The 16,936-nt window shown below is 45.9% G+C and overlaps 1 protein-coding gene across 3 annotated transcripts in view; it reads right to left on the bottom strand.

The window, feature by feature from the left end:
• Positions 1-3,939: 3,939 nt before the first annotated feature.
• DDX31 (DEAD-box helicase 31) overlaps positions 3,940-16,936 on the bottom strand; it is a 30,858-nt gene continuing 17,861 nt past the window's right edge. The window contains exons 18-21 of one of the 3 annotated variants that reach the window (XR_015745423.1): positions 14,480-14,591; positions 9,411-9,594; positions 5,197-5,479; positions 3,940-5,107 (exon numbers count right to left, since the gene is read on the bottom strand). Coding sequence is in view for 1 of the 3 variants with exons in the window: in XM_087944127.1 (XP_087800253.1) it covers positions 5,338-5,479; positions 9,423-9,594; positions 14,480-14,591 (426 nt within the window). In the remaining 2 variants the exon portion in view is untranslated. Of the gene's footprint in view, positions 5,480-9,410; positions 9,595-14,479; positions 14,592-16,936 lie in introns of all 3 variants that reach the window. The other 2 variants (XR_015745424.1, XM_087944127.1) reach the window with 2 other exon arrangements.

Here is a 16,936-nt window from a genome sequence, read left to right as displayed (position 1 = left end):
ATTTGTGTAAGTGTGTCTTGTTAAAGTCTGTACCAACTGTGGGATTCTCTCTGTTTTTTGGATTTTATAATGGAAGTGGGGGGGGGGGCGGGAGGAGAATTCTGCTTTAGAAGAACTCAGATTAAAAACAACAACGAACAAAAAAATCTCGTTCTCTTTTTTTTCCTTTCCAGAATGTGGAAATAAACAAGCTTTTTGATTTTTTACGAGCGGAAAAATCTGGTTGAAACATCAAAGAGAGTTGAAAAGCCCGAAGGATTTTATGCAGGGGAAATGGCCGTTCTTCTCACAGGCGGGAGAAATATTTTACCGTAGCTCAACACCGTTTCAAAAGCTCTCTCTCTCTCTCCCTCTTTTTAGTCAAAAGCAAGCAAACCACCCAGGTTTTACCAGCTTCTCGACGGAGCCCAACCTTTCTGTCCCTAAGTGAGATATTTATTGAGTTTCGCCTCACTTTGCGACCTACCTTGCCATTGTTGTGAAACGAACGGCTGCCATTGTTACATTGGTTAAAGGTTACGTTGATAGCGTGACTGTGGGGGAGGCTTGAAAGGTCGTAAGGGTAAAAAATGGTCGTACGTTATTTTTACCACCCTTATTTCGGTTGCTAAATAAGAAACTGTAAGTCATGGACTACCCAGTGGGGTGTCTTCCAGGCTGTAACTTAAGGAGTGGTTGATTCAACACGGGAGGTTTTTAAGAAGAGATTGGACAATCATTTGTCTGAAATGGTCTAGGGTCTGCTGCCTGAGCAGAGTGCTGGACTAGACCAGGGGTCGCCAACCTTTTGGACCTCAGGGACCACCAAACTCATCATTTTAAATCCCGCGGACCAGAGACCCTGGGAAAATCCCCCCAAAAGTCTGCAGGAAAATTCCCCACCCCATTTCCCTACCAATCACTCATTCTTTATTTGGGATCGCAGGATACTGTCTCCAGCTCCGTTCTCAGGGGGAGAGAGGGAGAGACTTTTGGCTTCATGCAAGGAAAGCAGCAGGAGCCGCAGAAGTCTTTCTTTCTCTCCCCCAAACTCCGCCAGAAGTGAGTCTTTGCTGGCGCAGCCTCTTGGAACAGGAGGCCTTGCAGGGTCCCAAAGACTCAGTTCTGGCGGAGTTTGGGGGAGAGAAAGAAAGACTTTTGCTGCTTTCCTTGCGTGCAGCCAAAAGCAGAAGGAAGAAAGAAGCGGAAAGAAGCAGCCCGGTGCCCAGGCGAGGCAAGTGGGTCAAGTGGGTCAAGTCAATGGGGGAAAGCTAGTTTCACTTAACAACCAGCGATTCACTTAACGAACGTGGCCAAGAAAGGGCGTAAGATGTGGGCAAAAGTCACTTCGCCAATTTTTGGGCTCAGTTGTGGTCATAATTCGAGGACTACCTGTAACTGTGGGGAACCAAAGCTGGACCAGAGGTGAGAAGGCTGCTTTAATGATCCTTTAGAACCACTTTCCCCTTTTACTTTTTTAAAAGGAACTCCTTCGTTTTTTGGGGTGGGTGGGTGTCCTTTCTCCCCTTCCTCATTCAAGCCCCCTCTTCTTTGCAAAACCCAGGGTGGGAGATGGCCATAAGGAAGATGTTCTCCCCACCATCATTTCCCAACCTTGCTGGGTGAATTATTAACGCTTGTCTTCCAAAACAGGATAATGGCTGTAAATTATAGCTGGGGCTAATCTAAATGGATGTCCTCCCCGCTTTTAATAATTATGGAAATATTTTTTGGGGTGGGGAGAAAGAAAGAGAAGAGAGCCGGAATGTATTTCTGGTCTGTCTTCGGCCAATTTCTCCTCACCAGCTGGTCTCCGAGAGTTTTCAAGGGGGGCGTTTCCCCCAGATTTCTTCCCCCCTTCCCTCTCTCTCTCTCTCTCTCCCCCACTTTCCATCTTGGGAAGGTGGCAGATGGATTGCGAGCCTTTTAAAAGAGCAGCAGGTTTTCTTTTGCCAGTTCAGTTTGCCATCCTCCCCCCCTCCTTTCTCTCCCCCCTTCTCCTTTTTCTCTCCAAGTTGGAAGGCCAAATTATTCTGATGAAATACCAGTTTGGGGGCTCAAGAGTTCCACGAGCCCTCGCTCTTCTTTCTCTTTTGGTCCTGGACCATCCAGGATTTATTCAGTCATGTTTTTTTTAAATATATATATATATATATTTATTTCTACAGTGGTACCTCGCTACTCCTTGTTTATTGGTTCCGGGAAGCACGAGGATTACCAAAAAACAATGAGGCCCAAATGAAAAATTTCCCCTTAAGGAATAATGCAATGAGTCACAAGGCAGCTGTCAGTCATAAGTTCCAATGTCATTGGGTACCAAACAAGCAAGAAGTACTGGGGGAAAAAAGTTTTGGTGTCAAAATGCGTCAAGCACCACATTTGGATGAGTTTCAAACCACTTGAGTACCCTGGCACCACTGTTATCTCGTTTTTTCTTATTTTTACAAATAGTTCAAGGCACCAATCCTATCCAACAGATTCCTATTTTTTTTCCTATAACCACCACCCTGTGAGGTGAGTCGGATTGAGAGCGAACGACGGGCTGAAAGTCCCCCAGGTGGCTTTCAAATCCTAAGGCAGGACTAGAACTCACCGTTTCCTGGGGTTCGCCCAGCAAGCTTTTGTGCTTAAGGCAGGACTAGAACTCCCAGCCTGGTGCCTTAGCCACTAGATCTGAGCAAACATATTGGAGGGAAAGGAAGGGGAAAGGGACATAAACCTCAGGAAAAGAATTTGGGGAACTCTTTGCAACAGATAAGGCTTCGGCCGTAGTTCATTCCCTCTGCCTTGCTTTGCCCTTGTGAAAAATGACAACTTTCCATAACAAAGCACAACTGGTGGAGAGAGAGAGGATTTGAAAGGGGTGAGCATCTGAGTGAGTTTGTGTGTGCTTATTAAATAAAAAAAGGGGGGGGGGAGATAGACAAGGCCAGCAAGGATTGTCCTCAGCTTAAGGTTAATGAAGTAAAAAAGGCAGTCTCTTTTCCAAGGCAGGGCAAACAGAGGGGGTCCCCCCCCCGTCTCCCCCCAATACAAAGAGGCCTCCTGTTCAAGGACCGGCCTACATGGATTGACTTAAACCCAGGGGATAAGTGCTTGAAATTTAATCTTATTGCCTAAGAATGAGGCCAAACAAAACTCTCTTAAAATCATATTAAAAATCTATCAAAGGAACAACTTGGACTTTTATCAGGGTGAAAGAGAGAGAGAGAAACAGGGGATCGACCGAAATAATTAAGCCCACCGTCTTATAGCTCTAAAAAAATGGAAATCCATCCGGAGAGAATTCGGGGCCACTTCATTATTCTCGCAATGGCCCCGGCGGGCGTTAATGAAGGGCAACTTTTTCGGACGCCTGAAAAAGCCACACAGATTAAGAAAATCTGCTTTCTGGAGACCCGTCTGAGGAAAAGAGGCTGGACACTTGGAAGGGCCCCCCACTCCTACCCCCCCCCCCAAAAGGGGGTTTTAAATTTAAAATCACTTCAAAATGACCTGTTGAAGAGGTTTGGCTGGCGGTTGAAATGGAAAGAGGAGAATCTCCTGGTTTGGGTGAAATTGAAAATCTGCTCCTAATTAAAGACAAGACCCCCCCCCGAAAGTCAAAGGGCTTTCATGTTGCATTCAGAGGGGTTGGACTAGAAGACCTCCAAGGTCCCTTCCAGCTCTATTCTGGTTGATTGATTTGAATTCAGGCTATGGAAAACACGAACCAAGGGGTTCAAATTGAACTTCCTGCTGGGCTAGGTTTCCTGATGTATCTCTGAATATTTTATGCAATGAAGAAAAGGAAAAAAAAAACCTATCTGATGGCACATTAAAATAATATTTTATTTTATTCCGAGAGACAGCCCCTACAGCATGAGAGCCAGCTTCCTATCGCCTCGCTGACACGCAACTGGTAAAACCCAAGTTGCTAATGTCACTTCAGCTCGAACAAAGCGCCACATGAAAGGCAGCCAAGTGGTACATTTTCAGAGGAATCTTTATAAGGCACTTAGAAATGTTGATTGTCAAAATCTACATTAACACCTTCCGATGTTGGAATGACATTTTTCTCCTGCAAAAAGCTCTTTTTCCTCCTCTCCTCCTCCATTGCCTGCGTTCGGAAACAAACAGAAATGTGAGATTTGTTCTGAATTCCGACATGGGCTTGGCCTTACTTTTGTACTCGGGACATTTTCAGCAGGAGACATTGGAAACTGGCTGTGGAGTTTTTCCTGGGAAGCATCTTTTCTGTTTTATTTGAATTTATTTATAAAACTTATACAGCCGTCCACCTTACCAGAAGTGGCCCTGGGGGGAGGGCGGCTTTTACACAATTCCGTGTATTGAGCTACACAAGAGCAAGCTTTGTGTGTGTAGGGGTGTGTGTGTGTGTGTCTATCTCTTCTGTAACTTAGATTTGAAAGGCTTCACTCCTTTCACAAAAGTTACACTCCAGTTTTGAAAAATGAACTTTCCTTCTAAGCGGGGAAGCCAAATTCAGAAGTGTAAAAATTCAGCCCAACTGAACGGCCTGCATGGCTCTTTTACAAAATGTCTCTTGAACGAAGAAGGAAGCCAAGACTTGATGTCAAAAGGTGGAAAGTTCCCCTGGTATTAAAGAGGAATTGGGTTCTGTAAAATAGCCCTCGGCCAATGTCCAGAATTTCAGTTGCTAAGCGAGGCGGTTGCGAAGAGATTCGCGCCTGATTTTACAGCCTCTTTTTTTTTTTTTTTTTGCTCATGGTTTTAAGTAAATTACTGCAGTTGGTTTGGTTTGTCTGCTTGCAGAGTTTCCCCAAATCCTCCCTAAAGAATTAATCCCCCCCCCCCCGCAGTGAAAACCTATTTGAGTTGAAAGGTTTGGTAAGACGCAATTGCCTTATTGCCGATAGGTCTTTAATTGCGTGGGGGGAATTAACCCTGGTGGAACCTGGTTGGTTTTTTCCCCTTCTAGATCAGGGAGGAAGAGATGGTTCCTGCTTGAACCTGGTCATTCTCCTCTTCCAGATCAGGAAGGAAGGGGACATTTCTGGTTGAACCTGGTTGGTCGTCTTTTGTAGACCAGGAAGGGAAGAGAAGTTTCTGCTTGAACCTGGTTAATTTTTTTCTTCAGGGAGGGAGGGGACATTCCTGGTTGAACCTTATTGTTCTCTTCTTTTAGATCCAAAAGGAAGGGGACGTTCCTGGTCTCTACCTGGTTATTTTCCTCTTTTAGATTTCTGGTGGAACCTGGTTGGTCCTCTCTTCTAGACCAGGAAGGAAGAGGCTATCCTGGTGGAACATGGTTTCCTCTCTCAGAGCGGAAAGGGGGCATCCCTCTCCTCCAGCTCTTTGCTGATCCTGTCCACCAGCCCCTGAGGATCCCCCAGATCAGCTGGGAGAATTTTGCTCCCTCCGATTTCCCGGCCGTTTCTTCCTCTTGCCCTTTGAAGCCGAGGAATCCAAACCACTCGAGTATTCAAAGGCAACATTGAGACGAGGTCTGACTTGAGTCTTCTTCAGAAGGTCACGCCTGGAGAAAAAGAGAGAGAGAATAAATAAATAAATAAAAAGATGGTAAAGTTTCGGTTTTCTGGAGAAAAGGCTTCATTGATTTTCTTTTCCAACCCTCACATATTGTCCTGCCCTTGTTGGAATCTGATTCGGAGGGAGCGGTAGAACAGCTGACAGGGAATGGGAGGGTGGCTCCAGTGGCTGTGGAGGAAACTGGGGGAGGGCACGGTCCGGCTGGGCATTCAGAGGAAGACCCAGGCCCACCCCCTCTTCATCCTAGGGCACGCAGGGAGGAATGGAGAAGGGAGCAACGTGGCTTACGGGGGAGAAAAGGGCCCTGATCCCCTTCATTAGCTGCAGCTGGGAAAACAGGATAAAAAAGGTGTTTGTGCACAGCACTTTGCTGGAAGCAAAGCGTGCATTATCTTTGTTTGTCACGTCTTATCTGGGTTCTGGCGTCCTCCCAACTGTGTGTATTTTGTTATCTTTTGAAGTCTGCAATTCCTTATCCTGCCCTGTCTCGTTAATTGCTGCAGTGTGGTTTGTGTTGCTTTTTATTTATAAACTATATGGACTTTGGGTTCGGACTGAATTTCTTCCCTTTGAAAACTGTTCTTGGGAGAGTTTTTTCTCCAGCTGATGATAACTGGACATTGGGGGCCAAGTTGGAGGTATTAAAGGGACTTTACCTACTTTCGTGACTTTGTTGCTTTTGTGCCACACCCCTTTGGGTCATCGCACAAATGAGTCCACCAAGTTCCATTTGGCCAGTCACATTTTTAGAGGTAGCCTTCGACTTGCTACGGTTCATTTAGTGACCATTCAAAGTTACAACAGCATTGAAAAAGTGGCTTATGGCCATTTTACTTATGACTGTTGCCGCATCCCCATGGTCAAGCGATATACATTCGGATGCTTGGCAACTGGACTCATGTTTACGATGGTCGCAGTGTGTCCCAGGGAGAAGTCACGCGGTCCCCTTTTGCGACCTTCTGACCAGCAGACTCAACGGGAGAGAAGACGGATTCACTCAACGATGTTGTAACTCACTTTAACACCCACAGGGATTCACTTAACAAAGAAGTGGCAGGAAAGATCGTAAAACGGGGGGCAAAACTCACTGAGCAAACGTCTTGCTTAGCAACAGGGATTCTGGGCTCAACTGTGGTCGTAAGTGGAGGACTACCCGGACCCTCTGCAATCCGGAGCCAAACTGATTTGGAAAAAACCAAACCCTCCTATATTTTCAACCGGAGACCAGCCTTGACGATTTTTTATTTTTAAAAAGAAAATAGGGGAAGAGAGACTTTTCTGTTGATAGCATCAGTCTGACTGCTGAACAGAGAAGCGTGGGGGGAAAAAAACCCCACTCCACCTCCTGGGAAGGATTCCAGTTCTCCCTGCCTCTAATTAAGTGATATTAAGGCCCCGTAAATGCCACGAGGAAATTGGCAGCCCAGCCGCTCCTGAGCTGATAGGCCGTAGGCAATGGCTTTGCCAGGAGAAGCAGATCCAGCTGCACTCTTGGGCCACCAGAACTTGGTTGGGGGGAAAAAAAGGTGGTTTTTGGAGCATCGGTGAGCAGGTTAGAAAAATAGGCTTGGAAGGGACCTTGGGGGTCTTCTAGTCCAACCCCAGGCAGGAGATTCTATCCCATTCCGGATAAACGGCTGTCCAGTCTCTTCTTGAAGACCTCCAATGATGGAGCGCCCACAACTTCCAAAAGCAACTTCTGTCCCATTTGGTTGACTGTTTTCACTGTCGAGAAATGCCTCCTTATTTCCAGGTTGAATCTCTCCTGGGTCAGTTTCCACCCGTTACTTCTTGTCCCACCCTCAGGTGCTTTGGAGAATAGTTGAGCCCCCCTTTCTCTGTGGCAGCCTCTCAAATATTGGAAGTGTTCTATCACCGTGATGGAGAACCCATGGCACACATGCCACAGGTGGCACGCGGAGCCATTTGTGTGGGCACGTGAGCCAAACTTACCTGCACTGTGCATTCGCGCGCCTCCCAGCGGATTTTTGGCTTGTTTGAGGCCATTTTTGACCTTGAAGGAAGCCTCTGCAGGCTTGGGAGGCCAAAAAAATGGGCTGTCATTCCCCCTGTGGAGACTGACTCTGAGGGAGAGGAGGAACAGCCGACAGGGAGTGGAAGTGTGGCTCCGGAGGTTGGGGAGGAGGCTGGGGAAGGGCAGAGGCCGCTGGGCAGCCAGAGGAGGACCCAGGCCCATCCCCTCCCCATCCTAGGGCACGCAGGGAGGAGAGGATAAGGGAGAGACATGGTCTACTCGGGAGGAGAGGGCCTCGATCCTCTTCATGGGCTGCAGCTGTGACAACTGGATAAGAGGACGGACATGCGTATGGGTGAGTGCTGGAAACAAAGCATGGAAATATCTCTAGTTTATGGTTCCTCTCTGAGTTTGGCGTCCTTCCCAGTGTGTGTTCTGATATCTGCGGACATCCTCCAGCCCTTCTCTTGCCTGGTTTGTGTTGCTTTCTTCCTCCTTCTTGTAACTTTTCTAGACTTTTTCAATTGTGTTAATATCAGATACGTAATGCGGGTTCCAGACTGATGCGCTGCATTCGAGTATTGGTCTAGCAAATGTTTTGTATGCTTTAGTTATTAGTGTGATATTACCAGAGAAAAAGCTACGTAGGATTAGGTTAACAACTCTTAACGCCTTTTTGGCTATGTAGTTACAGTGGGCTCTGGCACTTAGATCATTAGAGGTGAGTATTCCAAGGTCCTTTACAGAGTTTGGATCCTCAAGCGTGGCCTCTAAAACGACGGACTTTATACATTTATAAAATGTGTTTGTTTGTTTTTTTAAATAGATGAAATTTATTTATTTGAAAAGCGTTTGGGGCTCCCCGCGCCGAGAGGGAAGGCCAGGCCGGGTTTCTGGAAAAAGGAAAGCGCGGGAAGCTTTATCCCCTTGCAGGGGTGTGAACGAGGGGATGCTTGGGTATCTGGTGCCTTCTATTTTTCTTCTAGGCCCTTGGGGGGGTGTGTGTAGGGAAAGGGAATTTAAGAGAATAACAAGCTTGCAGGAACAGAGGAAAAACATTGTGTGGCAGTAATCCGAAGAGACTTTTGGTGTCAGTCAAGCCCGCTCCCCGCTGGGCCGCCCGAGACTTCAAAGGCAGCCCCCATCCCATCTTACATGTCCTTTATCGGCTAATCAGGCTGCTATTCACTCAATAAAGCTCCTTTAAATCCCCCCACACACAACTCGCTTGTCGTGCTGCCCATCTGCTGGCGAGGGTCAGCCACCCCCCCAAAAAACATGGGGGTCCTTAGCAGGTTCTGGAGAGGGAGAGACGACAATGTTTAGAGACATTCCTCCCCTCCCTCTCTCTACACACACACAGAGAGAGAGAGAGACACAGCCCATTTCACTTAATTTGGCTCAAATTCAGCCCAGCCCGTTTCTGGTCCCTGTCAAGGAAAGAAAAAGGGGGGAGTTTGGATTAAGGGGTGGGGGATGTCTTTGTGGGAACCCTGGGGTCTCCCAATCCACACAAGGTGGTGCGAGGGGAAGAGAAATCCCTCCCAACACTTATTTGTCTTGACTCTTTTATGGCGTCCACGTGGATTTTAAGGTTTGGAACTTTGAGGGGGGGGGGGGCGGGTTGTATGTGTGTGTTTGGAAACCTCTTCATGGGTCAGCCAGCCAGAGTCAGCGGATCACGAATTGAGCGGCATATAAAAACTGAATAAATAAGATAGGTCAAAGGAAAGGAAAAGGAAAAGGAAAAGGAAAAGGAAAAGGAAAAGGAAAAGGAAAAGGAAAAGGAAAAGGGAAGGGAAGGGAAGGGAAGAGAAGAGAAGAGAAGAGAAGAGAAGAGAAGAGAAGAGAAGAGAAGAAAAGAAAAGAAAAGAAAAGAAAAGAAAAGAAAAGAAAAGAAAAGAAAAGAAAAAAGAAAAGAAAAGAAAAGGAGAAAAGTTACCTGGCTCTGTACCTTTTCTGCTTCTTTCCCTGCTGAGGGGCTCCAGCCACAGCGCCAAGGTTCCCAGGGGCATCGCGGAGGCCGAAACTCTTAGCCACGTGACCCAAATGCAGAGCCCGGATGTGGAAGATGGGCTTGAGGTTGGCGGGATAGGTGGCGTACGAGCGAATGAAGGACTGCAGGGCTGCAAGACGAGAGGAGCCAATGAAGACATCTCAGAGTCGCTCAAAGGTCTATGGAGATGGTCAAACCATCCAGGTCAAAAGACTTAAATCTTAAAAAGTTGTTTTTTTAAAAAAAGATGTTTTGCTTCTCATCCAAGAAGCTTCCTCCGTTTTGACAGTCAGAACTGAGGAAGCCTCATGGATGAGAAGCAAAACGTTTTGAATTGAATTGAGTACTTTATTGGTCGAGTGTGATTGGACACACAAGGAATTTGTCTTGGTGTAAATACTCTCAGTATACATAAAAGAAAAGATACATTCGTTAAGAATCAAGAATCATAACATACGTTTTCTATCATATCTATCTATCTATCATCTCTATCCTATCTACCTACCTACCCATCTCCCTATCATCCATCCATCCAACCATCTTTCTTTTCTTTATATCTCTATCTCTCTCTCTTTTTTCCTTCCTTCCTTTTTCTTTTTTCTCTCCCTCCCCTCTCTCCCCCCCTCTCTATATAGACCATCCATCCCTCTTTCTTTCTTTCCTTTTCTTTATCATCCATCCCTTTCTTTCCTCTATCTATCTATCTATCTATCTATCTATCTATCTATCTATCTATCTATCTATCTATCTATCTACCTAGTTATCATCCATCCAACCTTCCAACCAACCATCTCTTTCTTTCTTTCCTCTATATCTCTATTCCTTCCTTCCTTCCTTCCTTCCTTCCTTCCTTCCTTCCTTCCTTCCTTCCTTCCTTCCTTCCTTCCTTCCTTCCTTCCTTCCTTCCTTCCTTCCCCAAAAAAGACTGGACAACCAAATCCATGTATTTATGATGGCTGCAGTGTCTGTGTGTGTGTGTGTATGTGTGTGTGCGCACGCCACGTGACAAGCCAAGTCAATGGGGAAGCCAAACTCGCTTTAACAACGGTCTTGCTTAGTGATGGAAATTTGGGGCTCCACTGTGGTCCGAAGACCAGGACTGCCTCCATCCCTCCGAGGAACATGGAACCCCCGAGGCTTCAAACGGCCTGAAAACCCCAAGGGCCGGAGGGAGACCCCTTGGTGGACACCCTCTCTCTCCAGCCCTCGAGGCTGACCCCAGCTGCCCTCCCCCCTCCTGCCGACCCCTCCCCACCCCTCTTTCCGCCCTTCCTTCCTGAGCCGGAACACCGGTTTATTTGTGCAGAGCTTAAGCCTAAACCTCCCTGCGGCGGGAGATTGTGGTTTACGAACAGTAATAAAAATGTCATTTTAGCAGGCTCAGCTCCAGAAGAACTTGGGGAATCTCTGTTTGCCAAGCAAAGCGAACTCCATTTCCCAATCAGTGAGGGAATAACCAAGGGCGGCAGCCCCCTCCTCTCTCCTTTCCCAGCCTCCATTTTCTTTTTTTTGGGGGGGGTAGAGGAGGAGAAGGAATTGTGAGGTAAAATACGGGGTTTTAAGATGCCCACTTCAGGTATTGGGAGCCAAGTGACATCTCAAAGCCTCTGAAACGGCTCCTCCGGTGGCAAGTTTATAGTCCATATTGATCAAAGGAAAAAGGGTTTGAAATTTTAGGATGGGGTTTATAAAAACAGCCCTCTGAAAGAGCACAAAAGGCAAGTTTTCTAGTCCACAGGGATTAGGAGAAAAAGGCTTCCTTCCTCCCTCCCTCAGAATCTTTTTCTAGCCACCTTTTCTTTCTCTCTCCCCCTCTCTTCCTTCTGAATCTTTTTCTATCTTTTCTTTCTCCTTCCTTCCTTCTTCATCAGAATCTTGTTCTATCTTTCTTTCCTTAGAATCTTCTTATATCCATCTTTTCTTTCTCTTTCCTTCCTTCCTTTCCTCCCTCCCTCCGAATCTTTTTCTATCCATCTTTTCTTTCTTTCCTTCTTTCTTTCTCTGCTCCATTCCTTCTTTCCTTAGAATCGTTTTCTATCTTTTTTTCCTTTCTCTTTCCTTCCTTCCCTCCCTCTCTCCAATTTTTTTCTATCCACCTTTTCTTTCTTTCTCTCTTCCCTTCCTTCTTTCCTTAGAATTGTTTTCTATCCTTTCTTTCTTTCTTTCTTTCTTCTTTCTTTTCTTTCTTTCTTTCTCTTTCCTTCCCTCCTTCTCTCTGAATTATTTGCTATCCATCTTTTCTTTCTCGTCCTCTCTCTTCCCTTCCTTCCTTCCTTCCTTCCTTCCTTCCTTAGAATCGTTTTCTATCCATCTTTTCTTTCTTTCTCTTCCTTCCTTCCTCTTTCTCGCTTTCCTTCCCTCCCTCCTTCCTCAGAACCTTTTGCTATCCATCTTTCCTTTCTCTTTCTCCTTCTTTCCTTCCCATCTTTTTTCTCCCTCATTCTCTTTCTTTCCTCCTCTCCCCTTCCGGTGCCTTCTCCACCCCCAAAATCTCACCGGCCACAGATTAAAAACTCTGCCAAGGAGACCCCGATCCACAACCGGTCATCCACACCAACTCGGTCCAGAGGCCCCCCCCCCGCTCCCCTCCTCGGGGCTGGGGTTCGGGAAAGGACAGGCCGAGGAACCGCCGGCAGGCTGAGCCTTTGGCGCCGTTTCCGTTTGATTCCCTGCCATCCACCTCAGAGTCCAGCTGCTGTGTTAATTATTCACCGCTCTTGGCTGGGCTGGAGAAGGGTGGCTGGTGGATGCCAGCTGGAAAGGGGGCACGGCAGGGGGACCGGCATGCAGCGAGAGGAAGAGCAACTGGCAGGGGGAGGGAGGGAAGAGGAGGAGGGAGGGGGCAGCTTTGCAAATAATAATAATAATAATAATAATAGTCATCATCATCATCATCATCATGCTTGGGAAGTGTTCGACTAGTGATTTGTGATACGAAACTCAGCCTAGTTATCTCATTTGCAGTGTACACTGTTGTTTTTTGTGAATAATAATAATAATAAGAAATAAAAACAGGAGGGAGGGAGAAAGGCACAGACAGGACGGGAGGCCTTTTAAGGGCCCATCGGAAAACGCTTGGCCTTTATCCTGCCCCTAGGCTGGCAGGGGGGGAGCACGTCCCGTCTGGGTTTTATGGGAGCCTCGTGGCAGAACCTGCCGATGCCAATATGGGCCGTGGAGAAGCCGGGACTGCAGCTCTTGTGCTGGAAACAGCCGCCCCGGCCAGAGACACCCAACGCTTCCGTTCCGCTTAAGGACGCCACTCAGGTACAGAGAATCAGAGTTGGAAGGGACCTTATAGGTCATCCAGTCCAACCCCCCACCCAAGCGGGAGACCCTACACCATTTCTGACAAATGGCAGCCCAATCTCTCCTTGAAAGTCTCCAGTGAGACGGCCCTGCTTTTGGTTAAAGCCACGAAAACTCGCCTGGCGTTGCCCATATAAACTCGGGAGCCGGAAGTTCCAACCCTTTTGGGTTTTGGAGCGAGTTATTTCACAGGCTGAAAGCATCCGATGCATCTCAGAGGCCGGCAGCAGCACACCTGCCCGGTAATTCTACCTGAGCTAATTCTTGACTTACAACCATTTTGTTTAGTGTCCAACGCTGAAAAGGGTGACTTATCATCGTCTTTCACACCGAACGACCGTTGCAGGATTCCCCCATATTTCCGCGATCAAAATTCAAATGCTTGACAACTGACTCGTCTTTATGACGGCGGCAGTGTCCTGGCGGGGTCACGGGATCTCCTTTTGCAACCTTCCGACAAGCAAAGGGGGAAAAGCCGGATTCACTTAACGACAATGGGACTAATTTAACAACTGCAGGGATTCACTTAACAACGGTGGCAAGGGCGGTCGTAGAATGGAGCAAAACTCATTTAACAACAGTCTCGCTTAGCAACGGAAATTTTGGGCTGAATTGTGGTCGTAAGTTTTATGTTAAATTCATCTCTTTTTTCTCCCTCTCTTTTTTTTTGTACACCATTTTTTTGTTGTTGTTTTAAGTGCTGGACAGATTTTTTTTTTTTGTATGTTTGTTTTCTGTTTTGTATTTCACCTTTTATGATAAAAGAAAATAAGCATACTTCAAATAAAGAAATTTCGGGATCAGCTGTGGTCGGTAAGTCGAGGACTACCTACCAGTCGTTAAGTGAATCACTGCAGTGGTGGAGTCAGTAACACGGGTTAATGTCAGAGGGTCGCAAAAGGGGGAATGTGACGTCGGGAGGCTGCAACCGTCATAAACATGAGTCAGTTGCCAAACGGCCGAATTTTGATCACGGGGATGTTGTGGTCGTAAGCCACTTTTCCCAGCACTGTCGTAACTATAAACAGTTGCTGTTATATGTGAAAATTACATATTGTGAGTTACACCTGAGAAAATGAAGAACAGAAGAGAGTCCATGTTTATCTGATATACGAACTGTGAAATGATTATTGGACAGTTATATAACTATATCTAATAAACATGTACTGTTTTGTAACTTGTTTATGTCCTAAAGTAATGGCAAGTCTGTATTTTTTGGCATAAGGAGATGAGAAGGAGATGCTAGGTTATCATTACCCAAAAGGAACTGGTTAATGATCTACCGTATTACAGAAGGTCATAACAGGACCATAACAGGAAGCCATGAGAATGAGGGTAGTTTCCAAGGATAAGGAAACAGGTGGTATGCTACAATAATATGGGTGTGGTGTAGGGAGATACGTAGCTTGGATAGATTGTGAACCCAGGAAAGGGGCAGAGACTGTATATTTGAACCTGTATATAAACCCCAGCCCTCCTGGGGGAAATGTCTTCTGCCATGAGCAGAATTCCCTTTTGCAAAAGCTTAATAATAAAGCTCTTGTTCACTGTCTCCAGTTGCTTTTTTATTTTTATCACAGTTGCCAAACAAATGGAAATAAGTTAAGGACTATCTGGCATGCTTTGTACTAAGAAAAAAAGAAAAGAAAATTAAAGTTGCTCTCGTCCCCCTTAAACTCGGAGAGTTAGGGAAGGAAATTCCTGACCTTTTTTGGCCCATCGGATGGTTTTAGCACTGGAATGGATGAAATCCTCAAATTCGGTCTGCATTACGGTAGCCCTTCGGTGTATTTCCTGGACATCTCCCTGCTGGCTCTTCTGAACAGGGAAGAAGTGGGAAAACTTTTAAGCACAGTCAAAAAGCAAGAGAGAAAACTCTGCCACCTAACCTACTTTATGCCTGTTGGGCACACTAGCAATAGAAGTATCCAAATACAGGAATATTTATCCAAAGCGGCGAAAACAAAGCAATTAAGATAGCAACAGTAACGACTACTTCAATTTATCTGGCTTTAAAGTAATACAGAACTCTTTGGCAAGTGTAACGATTAAAATCCCCTTGATTTCCTAAGTTCAATTCTATTTTTTTTTTTATGATTATTAAACAGATACTATTTATAGTTTAATGGTATGTAATGATTAAACTATTAAACAAAACATATACTGCAGCTGTCATAAGTAAGAATCAGTAGACAAATGTCCGAATTTTAATCCCCACGTGACCATGGGAAGGCTGCAACGGTCGTTACGAATGAAAAATGACCCTAGGTCACTCGGTTCAGCGTTGCAAAAACCCACAAGTAGCTCAATCCAGACCGTAACCCTCTTTAAAGTCGGGCGTGAATCCTGATTTGTGGACCAGGATATTGCAGGCTGCCTTTAGACACCTTTGCAAACAGTAAAACCAGGATGGGTAAACCAGGATGGATCCCCATATGACGCCAAGCCCAAACCAAACAATTTCTCTGTTTTTTTCTTCTTCTTCTTCCTTACACCTGGACTGCTCTGTCAGGTTGTTGTGATAGCACAAAAAAAAATGTCCCTTTGATTTCCTTGGGGGGCCGTGGGTGGGAAAGAAAAATGGACCACAGGAGAAGTAAGGAAGGTAAAATGTCACCCCAATATAGATTTGCGTAGACTTTCTGCATTATTATTTTGTTAAAAGAAAAGTGATGTACAAATCATATTTAAAAACTGGTCTTTAAAACCTGTCTTGGCAAAATACTAAGTCGTTTCCCCCTCCTTCCTTGCTCCCGGAGGCTCCCGGCATTCGTCAATCCAGCTTTTCTCTTCTTTTTCTTTTTTTCATTTTTCAAGCCCTGTTGGGTTGCACACAGTGTCATCTACCTTCCCGGTGTGCGTGCGGGCGTGTGTGTGTGTTCTCTCTCTTTTTTTTTAATATGAATGTGAAATTAAGCGAAGCTGCCCTTTCCCCCTGACGTCCAGAATCCTCTGTTATTAAAAAGTAAAGCACTTTAATAATGAAAAACTTTTTCCCCCCATTCCTGCCCCTCCTCCTCCCCGTGTTTTAACTGTTTAAAATTAATGAGAAGGGCAGACCGGTTGTCAAAGCATTATTGAAAGCGGGCAGTGAGGACCAAATAAACTCGAAAAATCCCCCCCCGAGTGTTAAATAAACACAGCCTCACACCTCTCCAAATCCCACTGATGGTTATTGTATACTTTTCCGCAACCGAGCTCAGAATAGACGCCAGCGCCAAGGAAGCAAGGGAAGATTTCAGGCTTCCAATAAAGGACTTAATTTAAAGACAGCCCAGCGCAAATTCCGGGAGAAAATTAAAGGGACCTCAAATTTAAGTGACAGGTGACTTGAGCTATGCCAAGTCTGTCTGGGGATTTAGTAATAATATGGCAATATATTACAAAGGACTTCTCACTATCCGCTTTCTCCTAGGCCCGAGTTCCTTATCTTTTAGGCTTCAAAAATGAGGTATCGCTTCTTCCTTTCTCCAGGAAGGAGAGAGAGAGAGAGAAAGAGGTAGAATGAGAAAGAGAGAAGGAAGGAAGGAAGGGAGGGAGGGAGGGAAAGGAAGAAAGGAAAGGAAAGGAAAGAAAAAAGGGAGGGAGGGAAAGGGAGAAAGAAAAGGAAAGGAAAGAAAAAAGGGAGGGAGGAAAGGGAGAAAGAAAAGGAAGGAAGAAAAGAGAAGGGAGAAAGAAAAGGAAGGAAGGATATAAAAAGACAAATCAACTATCAAGATGCCAACTGCCCCCTTTTCTTTGAAGAGCTACGAAAAATGCAATGGGTGGGATTGGGCATCTTTTGAACCCTTCTCCAGTCACAAACGATGAAGCATCTTGAAACATTCACATGCCAAGACAGAAATCTGTCCACGTCCATCTCCATCGTCTCCATCACCACCTCCACCTCCACCTCAATCTAACTCCATCCACCTCCACCTCCACCCATCAACCCCCGCAAGTAGACCAGACCAGGAACCCACCTCCAACCCACCCTCTCAAGAAGGGACCCTCAAAAGTTCAATGAAAAGTTTGGGCAGGCTTTGAAGAAACCCTCGACGCACGCACGGATCTTCTACCGGGGGAAGGGAAGTGGGGTGCAAAACCCACCGGAGCCTTTTCACTTCTGCATCCCACCTTTTTCATCAGGATCCTCACTGCAAAGCTCAAACCAGGAAAGGCCA

Source organism: Notechis scutatus, chromosome 15 (assembly GCF_049901735.1).
Source record: "Notechis scutatus isolate UNSWTSFEM ecotype Mainland chromosome 15, rNotScu1.2, whole genome shotgun sequence".
Taxonomy (NCBI): Eukaryota; Metazoa; Chordata; class Lepidosauria; order Squamata; family Elapidae; genus Notechis; species Notechis scutatus.
Note: the sequence above shows the minus strand (reverse complement) of the source record. Positions and strands in the feature narration are given on the sequence as shown.